The 19,311-nt window shown below is 41.3% G+C and overlaps 1 protein-coding gene across 1 annotated transcript in view; it reads right to left on the bottom strand.

Annotated features, from left to right (window-relative positions):
* LOC117513211 overlaps nt 1–18,679 on the bottom strand; it is a 42,195-nt gene extending 23,516 nt beyond the window's left edge. The window contains exons 1-2 of the mRNA XM_034173505.1: nt 18,506–18,679; nt 17,491–17,563 (exon numbers count right to left, since the gene is read on the bottom strand). Of these exons, the coding sequence (XP_034029396.1) occupies nt 17,491–17,542 (52 nt within the window). The 5' untranslated portion in view covers nt 17,543–17,563; nt 18,506–18,679. The remainder of the gene's footprint in view (nt 1–17,490; nt 17,564–18,505) is intronic.
* Between the last annotated feature and the right edge of the window lie 632 nt (nt 18,680–19,311).

Here is a 19,311-nt window from a genome sequence, read left to right as displayed (position 1 = left end):
TCTCTCTCTTCTAAGTCCCTGTTGGTAAATGATATAATAATTGATCAACGTATTGATTTATTCTGCCTAACAGAAACCTGGTTACAGCAGGATGAATATGTTAGTTTAAATGAGTCAACACCCCTGAGTCACACTAACTGTCAGAATGCTCGTAGCACGGGCCGGGGCGGAGGATTAGCAGCAATCTTCCATTCCAGCTTATTAATTAATCAAAAACCTAGACAGAGCTTTAATTCATTTGAAAGCTTGTCTCTTAGTCTTGTCCATCCAAATTGGAAGTCCCAAAAACCAGTTTTATTTGTTATTATCTATCGTCCACCTGGTCGTTACTGTGAGTTTCTCTGTGAATTTTCAGACCTTTTGTCTGACTTAGTGCTTAGCTCAGATAAGATAATTATAGTGGGTGATTTTAACATCCACACAGATGCTGAGAATGACAGCCTCAACACTGCATTTAATCTATTATTAGACTCTATTGGCTTTGCTCAAAAAGTAAATGAGTCCACCCACCACTTTAATCATATCTTAGATCTTTTTCTGACTTATGGTATGGAAATAGAAGACTTAACAGTATTCCCTGAAAACTCCCTTCTGTCTGATCATTTCTTAATAACATTTACATTTACTCTGATGGACTACCCAGCAGTGGGGAATAAGTTTCATTACACTAGAAGTCTTTCAGAAAGCGCTGTAACTAGGTTTAAGGATATGATTCCTTCTTTATGTTCTCTAATGTCATATACCAACACAGAGCAGAGTAGCTACCTAAACTCTGTAAGGGAGATAGAGTATCTCGTCAATAGTTTTACATCCTCATTGAAGACAACTTTGGATGCTGTAGCTCCTCTGAAAAAGAGAGCTTTAAATCAGAAGTGCCTGACTCCGTGGTATAACTCACAAACTCGTAGCTTAAAGCAGATAACCCGTAAGTTGGAGAGGAAATGGCGTCTCACTAATTTAGAAAATCTTCACTTAGCCTGGAAAAAGAGTTTGTTGCTCTATAAAAAAGCCCTCCGTAATGCTAGGACATCTTTCTACTCATCACTAATTGAAGAAAATAAGAACAACCCCAGGTTTCTTTTCAGCACTGTAGCCAGGCTGACAAAGAGTCAGAGCTCTATTGAGCTGAGTATTCCATTAACTTTAACTAGTAATGACTTCATGACTTTCTTTGCTAACAAAATTTTGACTATTAGAGAAAAAATTACTCATAACCATCCCAAAGATGTATCGTTATCTTTGGCTGCTTTCAGTGATGCCGGTATTTGGTTAGACTCTTTCTCTCCGATTGTTCTGTCTGAGTTATTTTCATTAGTTACTTCATCCAAACCATCAACATGTTTATTAGACCCCATTCCTGCCAGGCTGCTCAAGGAAGTCCTACCATTATTTAATGCTTCAATCTTAAATATGATCAATCTATCTTTGTTAGTTGGTTATGTACCACAGGCCTTTAAGGTGGCAGTAATTAAACCATTACTTAAAAAGCCATCACTTGACCCAGCTATCTTAGCTAATTATAGGCCAATCTCCAACCTTCCTTTTCTCTCAAAGATTCTTGAGAGGGTAGTTGTAAAACAGCTAAATGATCACCTGCAGAGGAATGGTCTATTTGAAGAGTTTCAGTCAGGTTTTAGAATTCATCATAGTACAGAAACAGCATTAGTGAAGGTTACAAATGATCTTCTTATGGCTTCGGACAGTGGACTTATCTCTGTGCTTGTTCTGTTGGACCTCAGTGCTGCTTTTGATACTGTTGACCATAAAATTTTATTACAGAGATTAGAGCATGTCATAGGTATTAAAGGCACTGCGCTGCGGTGGTTTGAATCATATTTGTCTAATAGATTACAGTTTGTTCATGTAAATGGGGAATCTTCTTCACAGACTAAAGTTAATTATGGAGTTCCACAAGGTTCTGTGCTAGGACCAATTTTATTCACTTTATACATGCTTCCCTTAGGCAGTATTATTAGACGGTATTGCTTAAATTTTCATTGTTACGCAGATGATACCCAGCTTTATCTATCCATGAAGCCAGAGGATACACACCAATTAGCTGAACTGCAGGATTGTCTTACAGACATAAAGACATGGATGACCTCTAATTTCCTGCTTTTAAACTCAGATAGAACTGAAGTTATTGTACTTGGCCCCACAAATCTTAGAAGCATGGTGTCTAACCAGATCGTTACTCTGGATGGCATTTCCCTGACCTCTAGTAATACTGTGAGAAATCTTGGAGTCATTTTTGATCAGGATATGTCATTCAAAGCGCATATTAAACAAATATGTAGGACTGCCTTTTTGCATTTACGCAATATCTCTAAAATTAGAAAGGTCTTGTCTCAGAGTGATGCTGAAAAACTAATTCATGCATTTATTTCCTCTAGGCTGGACTATTGTAATTCATTATTATCAGGTTGTCCTAAAAGTTCCCTAAAAAGCCTTCAGTTGGTTCAGAATGCTGCAGCTAGAGTACTGACAGGGACTAGAAGGAGAGAGCATATCTCACCCATATTGGCCTCTCTTCATTGGCTTCCTGTTAATTCTAGAATAGAATTTAAAATTCTTCTTCTTACTTATAAGGTTTTGAATAATCAGGTCCCATCTTATCTTAGGGACCTCGTAGTACCATATTACCCCATTAGAGCGCTTCGCTCTCAGACTGCAGGCTTACTTGTAGTTCCTAGGGTTTGTAAGAGTAGAATGGGAGGCAGAGCCTTCAGCTTTCAGGCTCCTCTCCTGTGGAACCAGCTCCCAATTCAGATCAGGGAGACAGATACCCTCTCTACTTTTAAGATTAGGCTTAAAACTTTCCTTTTCGCTAAGGCTTATAGTTAGGGCTGGATCAGGTGACCCTGGACCATCCCTTGGTTATGCTGCTTTAGACGTAGACTGTGGGGGGGTTCCCATGATGCACTGTTTCTTTCTCTTTTTGCTCTGTATGCACCACTCTGCATTTAATCATTAGTGATCGATCTCTGCCCCCCTTCACAGCATGTCTTTTTCCTGGTTCTTTCCCTCAGCCCCAACCAGTCTCAGCAGAAGACTGCCCCTCCCTGAGCCTGGTTCTGCTGGAGGTTTCTTCCTGTTAAAAGGGAGTTTTTCCTTCCCACTGTAGCCAAGTGCTTGCTCATAGGGGGTCGTTTTGACCGTTGGGGTTTTTCATAATTATTGTATGGCCTTGCCTTACAATATAGAGCGCCTTGGGGCAACTGTTTGTTGTGATTTGGCGCTATATAAGAAAAAAGTTGATTGATTGATTGATTGATTATTTTGTTTCTGATGCCTACTGGTGGTAAACACTGTAGATGGCCACGAATTGGGTCAAATCTCTCACCGTACTCAGTCAGTCCGTTTGATCATCACCGAAAACCATTCCGAATCTATTAATCAAATCAATTTTATTTATATAGCGCCAAATCACAACAAACAGTCGCCCCAAGGCACTTCACATTGCAAGGCAAGGCCATACAATAATTACAGAAAAACCCCAACGGTCAAAACGACCCCCTGTGAGCAAGCACTTGGCAACAGTGGGAAGGAAAAACTCCCTTTTAACAGGAAGAAACCTCCAGCAGAACCAGGCTCAGGGAGGGGCAGTCTTCTGCTGGGACTGGTTGGGGCTGAGGGAGAGAACCAGGAAAAAGACATGCTGTGGAGGGGAGCAGAGATCAATCACTAATGATTAAATGCAGAGTGGTGCATACAGAGCAAAAAGAGAAAGAAACACTCAGTGCATCATGGGAACCCCCAGCAGTCTAAGTCTATAGCAGCATAACTAAGGGATGGTTCAGGGTCACCTGATCCAGCCCTAACTATAAGCTTTAGCAAAAAAGAAAGTTTTAAGCCTAATCTTAAAAGTAGAGAGGGTGTCTGTCTCCCTGATCTGAATTGGGAGCTGGTTCCACAGGAGAGGAGCCTGAAAGCTGAAGGCTCTGCCTCCCATTCTACTCTTACAAACCCTAGGAACTACAAGTAAGCCTGCAGTCTGAGAGCGAAGCGCTCTATTGGGGTGATATGGTACTATGAGGTCCCTAAGATAAGATGGGACCTGATTATTCAAAACCTTATAAGTAAGAAGAAGAATTTTTAATTCTATTCTAGAATTAACAGGAAGCCAATGAAGAGAGGCCAGTATGGGTGAGATATGCTCTCTCCTTCTAGTCCCTGTCAGTACTCTAGCTGCAGCATTTTGAATTAACTGAAGGCTTTTCAGGGAACTTTTAGGACAACCTGATAATAATGAATTACAATAGTCCAGCCTAGAGGAAATAAATGCATGAATTAGTTTTTCAGCATCACTCTGAGACAAGACCTTTGTAATTTTAGAGATATTGCGCAAATGCAAAAAAGCAGTCCTACATATTTGTTTAATATGCGCATTGAATGACATATCCTGATCAAAAATGACTCCAAGATTTCTCACAGTATTACTAGAGGTCAGGGTAATGCCATCCAGAGTAAGGATCTGGTTAGACACCATGTTTCTAAGATTTGTGGGGCCAAGTACAATAACGTCAGTTTTATGAGTTTAAAAGCAGGAAATTAGAGGTCATCCATGTCCTTATGTCTGTAAGACAATCCTGCAGTTTAGCTAATTGGTGTGTGTCCTCTGGCTTCATGGATAGATAAAGCTGGGTATCATCTGCGTAACAATGAAAATTTAAGCAATGCCGTCTAATAATACTGCCTAAGGGAAGCATGTATAAAGTGAATAAAAGCCTTAAAAGCCTGTGGTACATAGCCAACTAATAAAGATAGATTGATCATATTTAAGATCGAAGCATTAATTAATGGTAGGGCTTCCTTGAGCAGCCTGGTAGGAATGGGGTCTAATAGACATGTTGATGGTTTGGAGGAAGTAACTAATGAAAATAACTCAGACAGAACAATCAGAGAGAAAGAGTCTAACCAAATACCGGCATCACTGAAAGCAGCCAAAGATAACGATACGTCTTTGGGATGGTTATGAGTAATTTGTTTCTCTAATCGTTAAAATTTTATTAGCAAAGAAAGTCATGAAGTCATTACTAGTTAAAGGAATACTCGGCTCAATAGAGCTCTGACTCTTTGTCAGCCTGGCTACAGTGCTGAAAAGAAACCTGGGGTTGTTCTTATTTTCTTCAATTAGTGATGAGTAGTAAGATGTCCTAGCTTTACGAAGGGCTTTTTTATAGAGCAACAGATTCTTTTTCCAGGCTAAGTGAAGAACTTCTAAATTAGTCAGACGCCATTTCCTCTCCAACTTACGGGTTATCTGTTTTAAGCTGTGAGTTTGTGAGTTATACCACGGAGTCAGGCACTTCTGATTTAAAGCTCTCTTTTTCAGAGGAGCTACAGCATCCAAAGTTGTCTTCAATGAGGATGTAAAACTATTGATGAGATAATCTATCTCACTTACAGAGTTTAGGTAGCTACTCTGCCCTGTGTTGGTATATGGCATTAGAGAACATAAAGAAGGAATCATATCCTTAAACCTAGTTACAGCGCTTTCTGAAAGACTTCTACCATAATGAAACTTATTCCTCACTGCTGGGTAGTCCGTCAGAGTAAATGTAAATGTTATTAAGAAATGATCAGACAGAAGGGAGTTTTCAGGGAATACTGTTAAGTCTTCAATTTCCATACCATAAGTCAGAACAAGATCTAAGATATGATTAAAGTGGTGGGTGGACTCATTTACATTTTGAGCAAAGCCAATTGAGTCTAATAATAGATTAAATGCAGTGTTGAGGCTGTCATTCTCAGCATCTGTGTGGATGTTAAAATCGCCCACTATAATTATCTTATCTGAGCTAAGCATTAAGTCAGACAAAAGGTCTGAAAATTCACAGAGAAACTCACAGTAACGACCAGGTGGACGCTAGATAATAACAAATAAAACTGTTTTTTGGGACTTCCAATTTGGATGGACAAGACTAAGAGTCAAGCTTTCAAATGAATTAAAGCTCTGTCTGGGTTTTGGATTAATTAATAAGATGGAATGGAAGATTGCTGCTAATCCTCCGCCTCGGCCCGTGCTACAAGCATTCTGGCAGTTAGTGTGACTCGGGGGTGTTGACTCATTTAAACTAACATATTCATCCTGCTGTAACCAGGTTTCTGTAAGGCAGAATAAATCAATATGTTGATCAATTATTATATCATTTACTAACAGGGACTTAGAAGAGAGAGACCTAATGTTTAATAGACCACATTTAACTGTTTTAGTCTGTGGTGCAGTTGAAGGTGCTATATTATTTTTTCTTTTTGAATTTTTATGCTTAAATAGATTTTTACTGGTTATTGGTGGTCTGGGAGCAGGCACCGTCTCTACAGGGGATGGGGTAATGAGGGGATGGCAGGGGGAGAGAAGCTGCAGAGAGATGTGTAAGACTACAACTCTGCTTCCTGGTCCCAACCCTGGATAGTCACGGTTTGGAGGATTTAAGAAAATTGGCCAGATTTCTAGAAATGAGAGCTGCTCCATCCAAAGTGGGATGGATGCCGTCTCTCCTAACAAGACCAGGTTTTCCCCAGAAGCTTTGCCAAATATCTATGAAGCCCACCTCATTTTTTGGACACCACTCAGACAGACAGCAATTCAAGGAGAACATGCGGCTAAACATGTCCCAGTCTATTAGTTTCCATGTGTTCAATAATATGACTCACCTGGTAATTTTGGGGCACCCCTGGCTACAACAGGGGTGCGCAAACTTTAACTGATCTAAAGGACAAATTAGTTCTTTGGGACTCGCCTGTTTTAGAAACGGTTTAGTAAAATCTGAACTACTGCCGCCTGGCACGAAGGTGGATCTCAAGGGGGTTCCGTCTTGTTATCATGATTTAGCGCAGGTGTTCAGCAAGTCTATAGCTACGTAAATCGTTGCCACCACATTCCAAATATGACTACGCCATTGAGCTTCTCCCTGGGGCGAGCCCGCCCCGGGGAAAACTGTATTCTCTGTTGGCACCTAAATGCACTGACATGAACGACTGTATAAGGGAGTCACTCATTGCTGGTTTAATTCATCTCTCGTCATCGCCCGCAGGGGTGGGGTTTTTCTTTATCGAGAAAAAAGACAAATGTTTCCATCCCTGTATTGATTACCGGTGCTTGAATGATATCACTGTTAAGAACCATTACCCTCTGCCTCTTATTTCTATTGCCTTTGAATTACTGGAAGGCATCAAAGTATTTACGAAGCTGGACCTCTGCAGCACATCATTTGGTTACCAGTACTCCAGCGGTCTTCCAGAATTTAGTCAATGACGTGCTGCGTGAATATTCTAACAAATACATGTTTGTCTAATTGGATGATATTCTCATTTTATCTCCGGACTTTGAATCACACACCCGGCGTGTTGTTAAAGCTACCGCTTTAACACTGACCGCTATGTTAAAGCTGAAAAGTGTGAGTTCCACATATCCACTGGGTCTTTTCTTGGGTTTGTAATTGCTGACCAGCTTGTCGCCGTCGACAAGCTGGTCTTAGATGAACCTCGACGAACTCATTGCCTTGGCTATCCAGACTGATCTCGCTGAGAAGCTCGTCCTCCATCTCACCCTTCAACCATGCCTCTGACATGCTCTGCAACAGCCAGTTGCTCCGTTTCTGACTCTCCTCCTCGTAGCATGGAAGAACCAGTGCCGCTCTTGGCTGAGGAACGTCGATGATGCCGGGATGAAGGACTGCGTTTTTACTGTGGTCAGAATGGTCACATGGTCTCTGTTTGTCCGGTCAGGGGTGCCTCCACATGGTCCAGATCGAGCTTGCGGGCGAGTCAAAAGTTAATTTCCTCCTCTCCACCTCAAAACGTAATTCCTGCTAAATTAATATTTGATCAGTCATCTATTTCGGTGCCTGTGTTTATTGATTCAGGTTCTGACGCTAATTTGTTGTTGTCATCTATCGCCAGGTGCCTCCGACTTAAGTTGTTTCGCATCTCATGCCCCCTGGTGGTGCAAGCTGTGGATGGCCACAAATTAGGTGAGATAACCCACCACACGCAGTCTGTATGCAAGGTCATCGCTGATAACCATTTGGAGTTAATTAGCGCCCATATTTTTGACAATATGACTCACCTGGCTATTTTAGGGCACCCCTGGTTACAACGTCATGGACCAAATTTTGAATGGACAAGGGGACAAATGTCCAGCATGTGTAAAAAACTGTTTGATTAAGTCTCAGCCAGCTTTGATCCCGGATCTCACTGGGGTTCCTGTTTGTTACCATAATCAGGCACCTGTATCCAGCAAAACCAAAGCTAAATCATTACCACCACACCGTGAGTATGACTGTGCCATTGAGCTTCTCCCGGAGGTGACCCCTCCCCGAGGGAGACTGTTTTCTCTGTCTGTGCATGAAAGCACCACCATGAATGAGTATGTTTAGGAATTACTCGCAGAGTACTTGAGTCGTTCATCTTTGTCGCCCGCAGGGACGGGGGTTTTCTTTGATGAAAAAAGTAGTCACTCCATCCTTGTATTGATTATCGTGGTTTAAATGATGTCACAGTTAAGAACCAGTATCCCTTGCCGCTCAGTTCCACCGCTTTCAAGTTACTGGAAGGTGCAAAGTTTTTCACTAATGCGAACATCCGTTTGTGTGTATGTATACAATGTTCGTGCAAGACGTCTGACTTGGGAGCTTGGACGAAGTTGGATGACAGTCAAACGGAATGTTGACAGTACAGGAATTACGCAAATGATGAGGAACCGTCAAGACAGAAAGCAAAGCGGATTAAGGACGAATTAAGGTTGTTGTCGGGATTCGTACAGGAACGAAGCTGGATGACAGTTAAAAGATGTCTCTGAAAGTCCAGATTTCTTGGTTTGTTTTGGCTTCAGTGTCCTTCGTTAGTGCCATGTGACCGCGGCTTTACATTGATATTCACACCACTGCAGCACTCCTTCTCATTCCTTGTGGGTTAACAACAACGACAACAAAAATACTTTCCAATACAGGGAGTGGCCATTTCACTCCCTGCAAATCTGACAGCTGAGCAGGTGCTTCTAATGACGCCAAACACGCGACCGAGAGGCTCACTAACTGGAAGTCATTGCTAGGAAAGTTCAACGACCAAAATACCAACATTCTGGGTGCAATGAACAGCTTTTCGCTATTATTTCATTTCTTTGTTTGACTGACATTGTTATTCAAGCATTCAAAAGGCAATTCCTACCGCCACACAACTCCAACCACACACGAGAAAGTTTCTTGACAGTTCTTGTTATTGAAAGAAACCGCGTCTCCCTAACCGGATAGCGTTGTGATGTCATCACGCGTAGGCGCTGTCTAGCAAGATCTTGAAAATCTCCCATTGACCCCTACCTGGCTGCCTATTGAAAATTCAAGTGGCCAGTAGGTTTTTTCAAAAGAGTAATGTCTAAGTGCATTTGTGCCAAATTTGGTGTTTCTATCACCATTTGAAGGATTGTTTCAGTTATCTGCTGCACTACTACAGCAAGGAGGAGTTCAAGGCCTGCTGTGGTGCTTTGGTGCTTTTCCAGCTGTTCTTGGAAAATAATCTTGGAGAGGTCTTTTCAGAGACTGTTACTCTCCTAAAGATCCTCATCACCACACCCATGACCACTGCAGAAGCTGAGAGGTGCTTCTCCACCTTGAAAAGAATCAAAACATTTCTCAGAAACACCATGAACCAGAACAGACTGAATGCACTGGACATGCTGTCAACAGAAAAGAAACTGGTGACAGAGATGATGGACTTTAATCAGAGGGTCATTGAGAAATTTGTAGTCCAGAAAGAAAGGAGGGCAAAGTTTCTGTTCAAATAGTGTCTCTGAATGATGTTTGGCAGCAATAAAGTAGGTTGTGTTGTGATTTTGATTTGTCTTTAGGTTGTTCTTTTGTTGCCCCTGCATGAAGTGCTTTTTTATTTTGTTTCCTCCAAATGTGCTCCCCCCCACCTTAAAATTTTTAGCACCAGCTGCCACTGCTACAGGACATTACGAGTATTTGGTGATGCCATTCGGCCTGACAAACATTGCTGCAGTATTTCAAAATCTGGTTAATGACGTCTTGCAGGAATTTTTGAATAAGTTTGTGTATCTAGAGGATATCTAGATACACAAACTATCTAGGTATATCTTCTCCCCAACACTGACTCTCACACACATGTTCGCGCCATTTTGCAAACCTTATTGCACAATGATCTTTATGTCAAGGTGGAAAAATGCAAGTTTCACAGATCTACAGTATTCGTTCCTGAGATTTGTCATTTCAGAGGGAGAGATTTATTTATTTATTTGAATTAGGGCAGTGCATATTAATCAATGCGTCAGCAAAGGCTTCAACATAAATATGCCAGAGTTAGCACACGAGCTAAATTTCATCCGTTGTCCTAAGGCAGGTTCAAACACTTAACAAGAAATCTGACAACACAGACATTTGATGTGATACCAAACACACATAACAACAAATTATACTATATAAATAACATACAATTAAAAGGATCAGTCTGGAAATTAAAAGAGACCAAAAAAATAAAAATAAAAAAAATGCATAATTATCTATGGCTACATGACTGGTTAGTTTTCAACCAATTTTTAAGAGCTTGTTTGAAAGTTGAGTATTGTTGAGTTAAGCTGAAGTGTTAAGTTCAGCAATTTCAATTTCAGCTTGGGACTCTGACGGGGGTGGTTGCATCTCCGGCGCCAGCTAACGTCACCCCTTTCCCCTTTGGCGGGGGCGGTGCAGTTTTAGCTGCAGCCCACATTCTTCCCCCCAAGCTGACGGCGGCGCATCTCAGGGTTGCTGCGTGACCTTCACCCACTTGCCTCAATTCGGATAATGGACTTCTTCAAACTTAGTGCACATAAACAATGTCAAATGTGTATGTGCTGTTTTTAATTCTGAAGTGTGCCATTATTATGGTATACAAGTAATAATTGTGGACTAATTGCTGTCTGAGGTAACTGGAGAGTAAACATAACTTCTCCACTGTGAAATCAATAAAGTATATCTCAAGTTGAGATTAAGATGAACCCTGACAAAATCACAGCCGTGCATGAATGGATGGTTCCGAACAACCGGAAGGAGGTTCAGAGATTCTTGGGATTTGCTAATTTTTACCGCAAGTCATCATTTCAGTAGTGATGGCAATTTCGAAGCCTCATGAACCAATGAGCCACTGTAACACAACTGGCTGAAAATTGACACTGCTTCGACGTGTTTGATACAGTTTGAAGGGTGACATCTGCTGGATTGCTTTGAGAATGACCTTGAGCGAGTGCCCTGATAAATGTTAGCATTAATTCATGACTGATGTGGTTTGTTCTTGAAAAATAATAAAAAAAAAATTGTCATATGTATTATTGTGTCTTTTTAATGTAATAAATAGTCCCTACAGATGCACACATAATGGTAATGAAAGCCTTTATTGTAGACTATATGTAGATTTGTGTTATCATTCCTCAAACTATATTTGGATAAAATGTGACGGGAAAAGTGAGAAAGACATGTGCTTCTGCAACTGGTGCTCATGTTGCTGTAATTTGTAAATTAGAATAGAGGGGATAGGAGACGGTGATTGTGCAACTTTCAACAATTTTTATTCAAAAAAAGAATAATTTCAACGGTGCTGGACTTTAATCGGCTCCTCTTCTGCCTCACCACCTCTCCAGCTTTGGAGAAGACCCGCTCACAAGGCACTGATGTTGCTGCATCAACAAATATTTTTTGCCATTCTCTGTAAATTGGGATAGACTGCAACTCGTGTCGCCGAGTATTTGAGCGGGTCTTCTCCTCTGGAGGTGGGCATATCTTGGGTCAAACCTTTGTAGTAAAGCCCTGAAGGCTTTGCTCTCCACTATTTTGAACGGTTGTGCATCTTCCACAACATAGTCCACCAGTGCCTCATCCAGATCAGCTTGTCTGCCTTTAATGGAAATACAGTCTGACATGCTGAGCTATTTTTGTTTATGAGTATGTTTTAATCTTAGATAAAGAATAAAATACAGCTTACATGGCCTGATTCCTGCTCCAGGAGCAGAAACAGAAGCAGCAGCCATTGATGTCTCGGGATGTTTGGACCTCAGGTGTCATTGAAGACGTATTGTTACTGTACCTCAACTCTAGAACACAAATCAAGCACTTGACCTTTTTGGGGCTTATTAGATCAAAGTTCTCCCAAGCAACTGATCGTGCTCTTTTTGGAACTGGCTCCTCCATGTCCCTTCTTCACCACTACTCACCTTTCTCACACCTTTCACTTCAACAAAATCACAGCTCTTCAGTCACTCAGCTCAGTCTCTGATCTACCTATAATATATAGTCTGACCTATAACCTGTGTTGATGTACTGTGTGAATAAATGTTGCATATGAATGGATGCCTGTTGTGTGTGGTGTGTGTCTGTCTATGTTAGATCCCATGTGTATGTACTAAATGAACTCTAAACTAGACCTAAGTTTAAACTAATGCTTTCCTTGGCTCTGATTCACGTGGTAATTGGCAATAAGAGTGTCACTAGCAATCTCCTCCTCTCAAAAACTTACGGTTTGAGCTGCAATTCAGATCTCATTTAAATACTTGGTGGGTCGTATTGACACACCCAGATTATGTGAAGCTCGACACGTGATGTGACGTAACGAGGCCTCACTCGCAGTGGTCACGTGATGGGGGCGTGCTCAAAACGCTGCTCACTGACACTTCTGGTTCAAAAAGCTCGATGCTGTGTCGAGCAGACTGACTCGAGCTTAACATCACTACACTTCGGCCATTTTTATGGAATGTTATGAAGCTTTTGGGTCCTAAAGGAGCGCTTTACTGCGGCCGCCATGTTGCTCCTCCCTGACCCTGCTCAGCAGTTCGTGGTTGTGGTTAATGCGTCTGACGTGGGTATCGGAGCGGTCTTGTCTCAGATGAACTCCTCGGATAAGAGGTCCCTGTGCATTCTTGTCCAAAAAGCTGACTGCTGCCAAACGCAATTATTGCATTGGTGACCGTGAACGTTTGGCGATTAAGGTGGCCTTGGAGAAGTTGCGCCTCTGGTTGGAGGGGGCACAAATGCCGTTTCTACTTTATACTGTTCACAAGAATTAATGCTAGGCACCTTAATGCTAGGCAAGCCAGGTGGGTGATCTTTTTGGTCACTTCAGTTTCGTTTTGTCTTACCGCACAGCAGAGATATTCTCTGTCAATCAATCAATCAATTTTTTTATATAGCGCCAAATCACAACAAACAGTTGCCCCAAGGCGCTTTATATTGTAAGGCAAGGCCATACAACAATTATGTAAAACCCCAACGGTCAAAACGACCCCCTGTGAGCAAGCACTTGGCTACAGTGGGAAGGAAAAACTCCCTTTTAACAGGAAGAAACCTCCAGCAGAACCAGGCTCAGGGAGGGGCAGTCTTCTGCTGGGACTGGTTGGGGCTGAGGGAGAGAACCAAGAAAAAGACATGCTGTGGAGGGGAGCAGAGATCGATCACTAATGATTAAATGCAGAGTGGTGCATACAGAGCAAAAAGAGAAAGAAACAGTGCATCATGGGAACCCCCCAGCAGTCTACGTCTATAGCAGCATAACTAAGGGATGGTTCAGGGTCACCTGATCCAGCCCTAACTATAAGCTTTAGCAAAAAGGAAAGTTTTAAGCCTAATCTTAAAAGTAGAGAGGGTGTCTGTCTCCCTGATCTGAATTGGGAGCTGGTTCCACAGGAGAGGAGCCTGAAAGCTGAAGGCTCTGCCTCCCATTCTACTCTTACAAACCCTAGGAACTACAAGTAAGCCTGCAGTCTGAGAGCGAAGCGCTCTATTGGGGTGATATGGTACTACGAGGTCCCTAAGATAAGATGGGACCTGATTATTCAAAACCTTATAAGTAAGAAGAAGAATTTTAAATTCTATTCTAGAATTAACAGGAAGCCAATGAAGAGAGGCCAATATGGGTGAGATATGCTCTCTCCTTCTAGTCCCCGTCAGTACTCTAGCTGCAGCATTTTGAATTAACTGAAGGCTTTTTAGGGAACTTTTAGGACAACCTGATAATAATGAATTACAATAGTCCAGCCTAGAGGAAATAAATGCATGAATTAGTTTTTCAGCATCACTCTGAGACAAGACCTTTCTGATTTTAGAGATATTGCGTAAATGCAAAAAAGCAGTCCTACATATTTGTTTAATATGCGCTTTGAATGACATATCCTGATCAAAAATGACTCCAAGATTTCTCACAGTATTACTAGAGGTCAGGGTAATGCCATCCAGAGTAAGGATCTGGTTAGACACCATGTTTCTAAGATTTGTGGGGCCAAGTACAATAACTTCAGTTTTATCTGAGTTTAAAAGCAGGAAATTAGAGGTCATCCATGTCTTTATGTCTGTAAGACAATCCTGCAGTTTAGCTAATTGGTGTGTGTCCTCTGGCTTCATGGATAGATAAAGCTGGGTATCATCTGCGTAACAATGAAAATTTAAGCAATACCGTCTAATAATACTGCCTAAGGGAAGCATGTATAAAGTAAATAAAATTGGTCCTAGCACAGAACCTTGTGGAACTCCATAATTAACTTTAGTCTGTGAAGAAGATTCCCCATTTACATGAACAAATTGTAATCTATTAGACAAATATGATTCAAACCACCGCAGCGCAGTGCCTTTAATACCTATGGCATGCTCTAATCTCTGTAATAAAATTTTATGGTCAACAGTATCAAAAGCAGCACTGAGGTCTAACAGAACAAGCACAGAGATGAGTCCACTGTCCAAGGCCATAAGAAGATCATTTGTAACCTTCACTAATGCTGTTTCTGTACTATGATGAATTCTAAAACCTGACTGAAACTCTTCAAATAGACCATTCCTCTGCAGATGATCAGTTAGCTGTTTTACAACTACCCTTTCAAGAATTTTTGAGAGAAAAGGAAGGTTGGAGATTGGCCTATAATTAGCTAAGATAGCTGGGTCAAGTGATGGCTTTTTAAGTAATGGTTTAATTACTGCCACCTTAAAAGCCTGTGGTACATAGCCAACTAACAAAGATAGATTGATCATATTTGAGATCGAAGCATTAAATAATGGTAGGGCTTCCTTGAGCAGCCTGGTAGGAATGGGGTCTAATAAACATGTTGATGGTTTGGATGAAGTAACTAATGAGAATAACTCAGACAGAACAATCGGAGAGAAAGAGTCTAACCAAATACCGGCATCACTGAAAGCAGCCAAAGATATCGATACGTCTTTGGGATGGTTATGAGTAATTTTTTCTCTAATAGTTAAAATTTTGTTAGCAAAGAAAGTCATGAAGTCATTACTAGTTAAAGTTAATGGAATACTCAGCTCAATAGAGCTCTGACTCTTTGTCAGCCTGGCTACAGTGCTGAAAAGAAACCTGGGGTTGTTCTTATTTTCTTCAATTAGTGATGAGTAGAAAGATGTCCTAGCTTTACGGAGGGCTTTTTTATAGAGCAACAGACTCTTTTTCCAGGCTAAGTGAAGATCTTCTAAATTAGTGAGACGCCATTTCCTCTCCAACTTACGGGTTATCTGCTTTAAGCTACGAGTTTGTGAGTTATACCATGGAGTCAGACACTTCTGATTTAAAGCTCTCTTTTTCAGAGGAGCTACAGCATCCAAAGTTGTCTTCAATGAGGATGTAAAACTATTGACGAGATACTCTATCTCCCTTACAGAGTTTAGGTAGCTACTCTGCACTGTGTTGGTATATGGCATTAGAGAACATAAAGAAGGAATCATATCCTTAAACCTAGTTACAGCGCTTTCTGAAAGACTTCTAGTGTAATGAAACTTATTCCCCACTGCTGGGTAGTCCATCAGAGTAAATGTAAATGTTATTAAGAAATGATCAGACAGAAGGGAGTTTTCAGGAACACGCTGCCGGCCTGATGGTGCAGAGATAATGTTTGTGCTTGACCTCATCATGAATGAGCTACTTTTCCCACCCAGTGTAGTAACGTAATGACACCTGAGATGAAGGTCATCACAACACTGTGATACCTGGATACAGGAAAAATGTACAAAAACAAATTTGTATTTATATATAGATAAATATCTATATTATAATAAGTGGCCTCTGTGTGTGTGTGTGGGGGGGGGGGGGGGGGGGGACTTTAATTAAGCAAAAACCGGGAAGAGCTGACATTTGCTGTTTGGTATGTTTATGTAGTTTATATATTTTGGGGCAAGGACAAACGCTGCGAAAACAGAAAGTTGATCAGACAAATATTTTTGGAGAAAACAGAAATTTTAGCTAACCAATAAACAATGGACATTGTGCTGCAATGCACCATGGGAGTTTAGGGTTTTGAATGTTGTTTGTGGTTCATGTTAGTTTAACAGTGTTCTTAGTGTTATTGATTTAGTGTTTTTGTAGTTCATTTGTTTCATCAGTTTAGTTAAGTGTGATGTTGGCACCATGACTGAAATGTGTAGTCTTCCACCACAGTCTCTTTTTGTCAAATTAAAAGCGCCTGTTTACAGCAAAATGCAGAAAAGACAAACACCTGTGTGTGGGTGCAGTATTAGCCTGGGTTTTACCCTTCTGGATAGACAGTCCTCCTCCCATGTCAGGGATGGTGAGTTTACGTCCCAGGGTAGCAAATGGGTGGAGTCAACACATCGCAGATTGCAGCTGCTACATTAATACAGTTCAGTTTAGATGATCGTTTGAGGTCACTGTCCTTTCAGACCTCAGAGAGCGGAGCGCATTTGTTTTTTTTATTTCTCCTTCGCATTTTGTGACAACCAATTACAGCTCTAAGAGGACTGCATCATACCTAGCAACGGGGTCAACCTCCTCACAAAGACAAAAGTTGCTCAGCCGTGCTCTCAAACACCACCTGGATCACTCTTAGATTAAGATTCCTTACCAGGAACTTTTAGGCTAAGTTAGGAACTCTCTGAGATGCTTCCTGGATATGGGCCCAGGCTGTTTAGACAATGTGGACAAAACCTTCATCTAAGTCTGACTGGACAGGAAACATAGTGACAAGCCAAGTGGACGCCATCAAATATGGAACAGCTGCTGAAGAAATTATTTCATGTATGAGGTTTTGAAGCCAAACCAGAGTTCCAGTCGACCAGGTACTAGAAAGGAACCTAGAGGCAGACATCCAGCAACTGCCATACAGTAAAGGATGGGTGACCTGGACAGGAGGTCCTGGCACTGGAGCTGGCTTCAGATGGGAAACATGGAAGGCTGGCTGGACCTGTGTGGTTTATGGCACCCACAGACTTCCATAAACCGTGACTAAATGACTGATGCTATGGGGAAAGCACCAATATAACGGGGAGATGCATTTCTGTTTCCTCGGGGTCACAAACAGCACCACTAGGTTTAGACATTGGAATATGGTGAAGGTCTAAGACTCAAGAGCAGCCTTTCACAAAAAGTGGTCCATGGGCGATCCCTGGAGGCCCATGAGTATATCAGTAAGTGGGATGGTTTCAGAACTTGGTTCTGGTTCTGTGAGGAGCCAACAGATTTTCTTATGTGACACATAAGGGTGTTTCTGAGGTTTACCTGGATTCACAGCTGGCAGCAGGAACAAGATCAGAACCAGAAACAGACTCATGGTGGAAACAGGATCCACAGCCTGAATAAGATAAACAAAGATTTATACCTTTATTTATTATCTAAACCTGATTATTCATTTATATATAAAAACAATGAAGATCTGTGAATTCTTACAGCCACAAACCGTTTGGTGATGGGATTTTATCCCATCTCAGTGTGAACAGATTAAAACGACCACAGATTTTAAATCCTTATAAAACAAAACAACACACCAACTAAAACCAAGTTTACCAGACTGAGTTTAGGGAGCTGACTAATTAACCCAGATGACCAGTTAGTTAAAACACACTGCACACAAGTGTTTTTTTTTTTCGTGTGTAATTTTCATATATATATATATATATATATATATATATATATATATATATATATATATATAGCAGAAATTTCAGCTTTTAAATAAAAAAATTGCAGCAATTTTAACTTTGATAAAATAATTTAGTTTGGAGTAATTTTAGCTTTTAAATTAAAACGTTTGCAGTAATTTTAGCTTCTTTAATATTGAAAAATGCTCTTGTTTTAAGAAGTTCAATGTGTGTGTTTTTTACTGAAAGTCACATTTTTATTTGTGATGAAACACTTTGAGCTCATATGTTGGATTTACAGCAGGTCAGTTCTGGCAGCTGTGCGTCCCACAGCTTTACAGTTTTGGACCCATCAGGACTCAGAACCAAAATATGTGTGTGTGTGTGTGTGTGTGTGTGTGTGTGTGTGTGTGTGTGTGTGTGTGTGTGTGTGTGTGTGTGTGTGTGTGTGTGTGTGTGTTAGTTTCCCATTTTTATCTGATCCCTATTAATCCTGGAGGAATGACTGATCAGGATCGAGCTGCAGGTTCTGGGTTCTCGTCCTGGCACAGCTCCACTCCTGTTTGTGTTTTTCTCTTCCTGTTCTGTGCTCCTTACTGCTGTTTGTGAAACTAAACAAAGTCAGAATGTGGTCGTGGTGTCTCTTGGCGTCTTACCGTCAGTCTCCAGGTTCTGTCTTAGGTCTGAGCTGACTGGACGTTTGGTCGGATCCGGTCCTGCTGATCCTCTTCACTCAACATATTTGTCAGTCAAACTGTCTGGAAGACTTTTGCATGTCATGGAAAAAGTTGTGTGCTCAAGGGCACGTGACCCTGAAGGTGGACCCAGGTCCTCTTTGTGCTGTGGTCCTCATTTTAAAGGACATGTCATATCGTCCGCTGCAGGAATCCGAAATAGATGAAATAAAACTCAAAATAAATCAATAAGTTAATTCAAACAACTTCAAAATGAAGGGATGCAGAGTCGGAGTATCTACTGCTGTTTTTACAGTCAAATCAGTTTGTCAGAGACAAAGACCAACAAGACAGGACCTAATCAACAGAAGAGCAGTCAGGTCCATAAGTATTTGGACAGTGTTGCCTTTGTGCACAGCTGCAGTGGAGCTGAGATTAAATCATGTAGAATATTATCAGATACACTCAGCATGGACAAGAAAGAGTTTACAGTTATTCATTTATGTACAAATAAATAAATAAATAGGGCAGCACACTGGATTAGGGTTTGGCACTGTTGCCACACAACAAGAAGGTCATGGGTTCGATTCCCACCTGTGGTATTTCTGTGTGGAGTTTGTGTGTTCTCCGCGTGTTTGTGTGGGTTCTCTCCAGGTGCTCCAGCTTCCTCCCACATTTAAAAGACACGCAGGTTAGATGGACTGGATATTTTAAACTGTCCGTAGGTGTGTGTGTCTGTCTGTGGCTCTGCGGCTGGCGTCTTGTCCAGGGTGAATCCCGCCTCACAC

Source organism: Thalassophryne amazonica, chromosome 7 (genome assembly GCF_902500255.1).
Source record: "Thalassophryne amazonica chromosome 7, fThaAma1.1, whole genome shotgun sequence".
NCBI classification, from domain to species: Eukaryota; Metazoa; Chordata; class Actinopteri; order Batrachoidiformes; family Batrachoididae; genus Thalassophryne; species Thalassophryne amazonica.
Note: the sequence above shows the minus strand (reverse complement) of the source record. Positions and strands in the feature narration are given on the sequence as shown.